The sequence below is a fragment of the Etheostoma spectabile genome, chromosome 11 (assembly GCF_008692095.1).
Source record: "Etheostoma spectabile isolate EspeVRDwgs_2016 chromosome 11, UIUC_Espe_1.0, whole genome shotgun sequence".
NCBI classification, from domain to species: domain Eukaryota; kingdom Metazoa; phylum Chordata; class Actinopteri; order Perciformes; family Percidae; genus Etheostoma; species Etheostoma spectabile.
The window spans coordinates 20,414,402-20,419,929 of NC_045743.1; the positions used below are offsets into that span (position 1 = coordinate 20,414,402).

The window sequence follows — 5,528 nt, forward strand, 5'->3', positions numbered from 1 at the left end:
TGCTATTATTTTTCTTTTACTCGAGGAGGACGAACAGCTGAGCTCTGGACTGAAACTGGAATTTAAAATGTAAAGTTTGTTTGAGAATGTGTTTGATAAATGTTGTAGGAGGCTGTTGATGCTTGGGTAATTGGTATAGCTAAAGTGCAGGAAAGCAAGTTAGAAAGTCCTGGGGTAATGCTGGACAGGAATAACACTTTGAGAAGACAAATGTTTTTTGTTTGATATTTTTGAAAAGAAAAAAGTTTGATGCACGTGTTCCAAAAGATAATATCATATTGTGTATACAGGCCTATTATAATGCTCAAGATTTGACATTGTTCTGCAGTATTTGTTCATTATTTATTTCACGTTTACTTTTTTGGGAGTTTGAAAACGATGGCTTGTTGATGGACATCAACTGGCCATTTCATCAGTAGGTATCTGATGGTCTTCTTCAGGACATGGGACAACAGTCCCATCCAAAATGGATGGGACTATTTTCGAGTGTTTGAAAGAAAACGAGTCAGGGAAGTGAGTGGTAAAGACTCACTGACGAGAGTGATGTGCTGGTAACCTCTCCTCTCAACTAGTTAACGGGGGATGCTATAAGGCAATGTTTCCCAAACTTAGGGTCGGGACCCAAAATGGGTCGCTGACCCGTTTTATGGGGTCGCCAATTGGCAGAGTAAAATGCATATCAATCTTATGTGAATGAGCGGTCTTTTGCTACACTGGTCTGTTCAGCTCAGATGCTGGGGGGAGGGGGGGGGGGGGGGGGGGGGGGGGGGGGGGGGGGGTTCTCTCTCTCTCTCTCTCTCTCTTATCCTAGGAGGGGATAAGAAAATGCGTTGAGAAAGGGGTGAGACACAGAAAGGAGAATAGAGACCTTTTCTGTTTTTGTTTACTTTTATAATGGAATAAATGTACTTCATATACATTTAAATTCATGGTTTGTTCCGTCTTTTGTCCACAGATTAAAAATGTAGATGTTACAATGATTCATGGTGTATTTTTGTAAATTTGGGTCCCGGGGAGACACCAAAATTTCTCTTTAGGGTCTTGAGCGGAAAAAGTTTGGGAACCACTGCTATAAGGAACACAGAGGAAGGAGCATTTGGACAGTTCAAAAAAAATTAAACAGTTTATTTCATTTACAAAAAAAACTCCAGAGATTTCATAAGACAATGCCATTTCTTACGGACTTTCTCTGCAACAGTGAAATAAGGCAATGCTTATAAAAGTTGTTCAAGGTCATCAAAGACTAATCATTTGTCACATATTTTTTCCAGCATAAATTATAATTTAGGCAACTCTGTACTGTACTTTGGAAATACTCTTTTAAAATGTATTACTGTTGATCATTTGTATTGAACTCATAAAGTAAAAGCAAGCTTCCACCTCATCACATTACATTGAATACTACATACATCAAAACTACAACCAAAATGGATTAGAACGACCTACAGTATTGTGCTAGGCCCAGTAAGTAAACAAGTAAAACATACAAATGTAGATGGTTCAAATACATCTCAATCAATCTAAAATAACACAATGGTGAGATAGGATGCCTAAGAATCAGGCAGTTCTCCCAACAGTGGACTGTGCGTCTGGTTGTGAGGCTTCAGACCCACCATCTGTGTGGCTGTCAGCTGGCCTCTGTGGGCCCACAGCGGTCTCCTTACTCTTGGCTGCATTCTCACTCTGAGCCCGGTTCTGTTTCTCCCTCTCCAGTGCTTTCTCCATCTCTGTGTAGTAATCGAGAGCTTTCCGTACCGGGTCAATGATGTGTTGCTGCAGAATGAACGAAGAAATGATCAAATTCCACCCCAAAGCTTTCCAGAGCCACTCACCAACACAGCAGGTATAATTTCAATGTACAAACAAAAGTCCAAAACCAAAATCCATTTCAAGATAAGTCCATCAAATTCCATTTGGGTATAGCGCTGTGTGTCTGTGTGTGGTTGAACTGGTATTGCTAACCTACAATGCAGACCCCAATCCTATTAGCAGACATGATCAGGCTGTTTATTAAAGTTTATTTTTGGTCAATAAATCATTCAAACTCTCCACATTGCCTCCTTGTCCCCTCCTCTGCTTTTTGGTCTAAACCTGTAACTGCCTGCAAACGTGACACCTATTGCTTATAGGGTGAGGTTCATTTACTGGACATTTGTGAACCTTTTAAAATAAATTACCTCCAGACAGGGGAAAAGGTTGGCCAGCTCGATGAAGAGAGGCAGAAGGACAAATCTGATGAAGCCTGTTTGGGATGACGGCTTGGTTACTTTGTCCCGATCCATGAAGGGGGTGACTGGAAGACCCTCCAACTTCTCCACATCACTCTTAGGTCAGACAGACGAGACAGTTGGAATTAATAGCTATATTAATTACATTTAGCAGTGGTTGATTGTGTAACTTGTGACATGCCCATAATTCAGGCTGGGCCTCATGAGATTTTGAATTAGTAGAATAAAATCCATTTAGTTGACCAAAAAAGTCGGTTGATGTGAGGATAATGTGAACAATCATCTATGGGTGAAAATGTACTGGATATCCAGGTGTTGCCACATCGTGAACAGTAGGACTCAGTTACCTGGTTAAAGAATTCCTGCAGAAGACAGTCCAACCAGGGCTCAGCCACCTCCATGGGCCGCGCCTCATTGGATATGTCACTCACCTTGATCAGAATCATCATCAGCTGCACACACAGCAGGCAAAAATCAGATAGTAAACAGCTACACATACATTAAAGGTACATAGACCCAATCACATTGTTTTTTTACAACAACTTCCATCCATCCATCCATCTTCATCCGCTTATCAGGTCGCGGGGGCAGCAGCTCCAGTAGGGGACCCCAAACTTCCCTTCCCGAGCCACATCAACCAGCTCCGACTGGGGGATCCCGAGGCGTTCCCAGGCCAGGTTGGAGATATAATCCCTCCACCTAGTCCTAGGTCTTCCCCGGGGCCTCCTCCCAGTTGGATGTGCCTGGAACACCTCCCTAGGGAGGCGCCCAGGAAGCATCCTAACCAGATGCCCGAACCACCTCAACTGGCTCCTTTCAACGCGAAGGAGCAGCGGCTCTACTCCGAGCTCCTCTCGGATGACTGAGCTTCTCACCCTATCTCTAAGGGAGACGCCAGCCACCCTCCTGAGGAGACCCATTTCGGCCGCTTGTACCCCAACAACTTGTAGGTATAAAACTCCGGTGTCCCGTACATATCCCGCACTGGATCTACTCTCATCTCCTTCATCTAAAATGCATGTTTGGATGCTTTCGTTTGTCACACTAGAAGCTAATTTACCTGTTGGAAAATAAAAAATAAAAAAAACTAGCAGTCGGTCCAACCGGCGTTTTGGCAGGATTCAGTAGACTGAAAATCTGCCTAATTAAGTTGAATGTTAGTTGGGGTGGAGAAGTCTTAGCGTTCTGAGTTTTATTTACAGTTTTCTAAATTTGTTTAAAATCCATGGAAGACCTGCCATTAAAACAAAATATGTTAGGTGACAATTTAGTATTGCAGCATTCAGAAACATCCAGATTACAAGCGGTAACCACCAGTGTCCTTTGCTCTCCTCTTACCACATCTCTGTGGTCCCTGTTGTTGAAGTCAAAAGCCGGCAGGATGGACTTGAACTTGTTGAGAATCTCATTGTGCCTTGTCATGTCAGTCGCCAGAATGCATCTGCAATCAAAACGGAATACAAACCACACTCTGGTGTGCTATCATTTCCAAATAACAATAAAAATGTGCATAAAGAAGCTAAGAGAATCCGAAAGATGATCTCACTTGATGATCCCTTCCCTTATTCGTTTGTATTGATCCATGGACACGTTTCTGAAGATGTTGCTCTCTGTCTAGAAAACAGAAAAGCCACTGTTTATTGACGCTGACTGCATTGATGAGGATAGCCCCTGTTCTTTTATTCAAATCCTTAATTAAACTAAAATGCATTATTTCATGGCAGCTTGGGTAAAAGGTTTTGAACAAACAGCAGGTTGTCATCCTTACCTTCTCCAGAATCTGAAAAGCTACAGCACAGTGGTGGTTCTCCAGGGGAGAGATGTCATTGTAGCGGAGAGCAAGTTCAGTCCGAGCGTTTATCTGAAAGATGGACAGACATCAGTTTAGGTCATAGGTGTCAAACTCAAGGCCTGCGGGCCGAACCCGGCCCCTCGCAGCTTTAGATTCAGCTCGCATGTCAATTCAAGTTCACAATAAATGTGGTCCCGCCAAACCAAAAATACAGGAAACTGTTTTTCAATTACGCCACACTTCTATGATGGCTAAATGCTGAATTTGTTAGGGCTTTTTGTGGACCAGATAGGCTATATGAGACATACAATATAGTCAAAAATATTTGACTTTTCGATTGTCTGGCCCTTGATGTGATTCTCATTTTCCAGTGTGGCCCTAATTGAGTTTGGCTCTCCTGATTCAGGGGATGCTGAAGCAAGGGGCAACAGCGGAATGCTGGATTCAAATTCCAAGTTTCTTTTATACAACTTGAGAAAGTGTTTTTAAATGAAAATGAGATTAATAAATATAATACGCAGTTGGGAAATAGGATTGAGCAGCAAAAAGGTCAAATATAACAGACTGGAAACACGGTTAGGGTGTATCCAGTGCTAGTATCAGATGCTGTATGTAAGCTAAACAATTTCCATTATATTTAAGTTGATATATATATATTAAGCTATCAATTTAAGCTATCACAAATGTATTGGTATCGCCATTTATGTTGCTAATAAGTAACAAGGAATTACAGTAAAATCACCAAAACTACCAGAGTTTCCACTGTAAAAAGTTCTCCTCAGTACATCTCTTGGTCAGAATGAAGGATAACCAAATTTAGGGAGAAGATTTATTTTATTCATCTAATACAATGGTCACATGCCCATGCGATGAATTTTTGTCTAAGTGATTGTTGCTCCTGTCTAGATCCCATTTTGGTCTAGGTGCTATATAAATACTGTGATAGTATCAAAACGCTCAGTCCACAAAGAAATACATACAGCCTGTTTTTTAGAAACTGTGTCTTTAAATGAGCCGTCAGGACTTCTGTACATTTGTGATGTCACAACTGTACTATATATAGGTGGGAATGTGCTATTACAGTCATTCCCCGGCTGCAATGACGGTGCAGAGTGCAGATGTGGGAGACACTGACAGTGAAACACTGACCAGTCAGAGAAGACTGGGTTTTTTCAGGATGGGGTCTTACAGAGACAGGTGCTAAAATGGTGCAGTATAAAAAAAAGATGATTTTTTAAAAAAATATGAAAGCGTGTAACCATGTTCTATTAGAACCCCACAAATACAAAGCGTGAACCTGGAAATGTGCACAAAATGTCCCCTTTAAAGCAATTAAAAAAATATTTTTAAATTAAATTGCACTGTAAGAGATGGCACAAAACCCAAAAACCTAGATAGATAGATAGATAGATAAATAGATAGATATTTGTTGATCCCAAAAATGGGAAATTACGGTGTTACAGCAGCACACGTACATTTGTCACACAACACAGAATATAAATATAAAT

At 41.2% G+C, this 5,528-nt stretch overlaps 1 protein-coding gene across 1 annotated transcript in view; it reads right to left on the reverse strand.

The window, feature by feature from the left end:
• Nucleotides 1-1,185: 1,185 nt before the first annotated feature.
• The window catches only part of LOC116697860 (high affinity cGMP-specific 3',5'-cyclic phosphodiesterase 9A), a 12,439-nt gene continuing 8,096 nt past the window's right edge, over nt 1,186-5,528 (reverse strand). Inside the window, exons 9-14 of the mRNA XM_032529387.1 lie at nt 3,997-4,089; nt 3,775-3,842; nt 3,567-3,669; nt 2,576-2,680; nt 2,178-2,324; nt 1,186-1,773 (exon numbers count right to left, since the gene is read on the reverse strand). Of these exons, the coding sequence (XP_032385278.1) occupies nt 1,558-1,773; nt 2,178-2,324; nt 2,576-2,680; nt 3,567-3,669; nt 3,775-3,842; nt 3,997-4,089 (732 nt within the window). The 3' untranslated portion in view covers nt 1,186-1,557. The remainder of the gene's footprint in view (nt 1,774-2,177; nt 2,325-2,575; nt 2,681-3,566; nt 3,670-3,774; nt 3,843-3,996; nt 4,090-5,528) is intronic.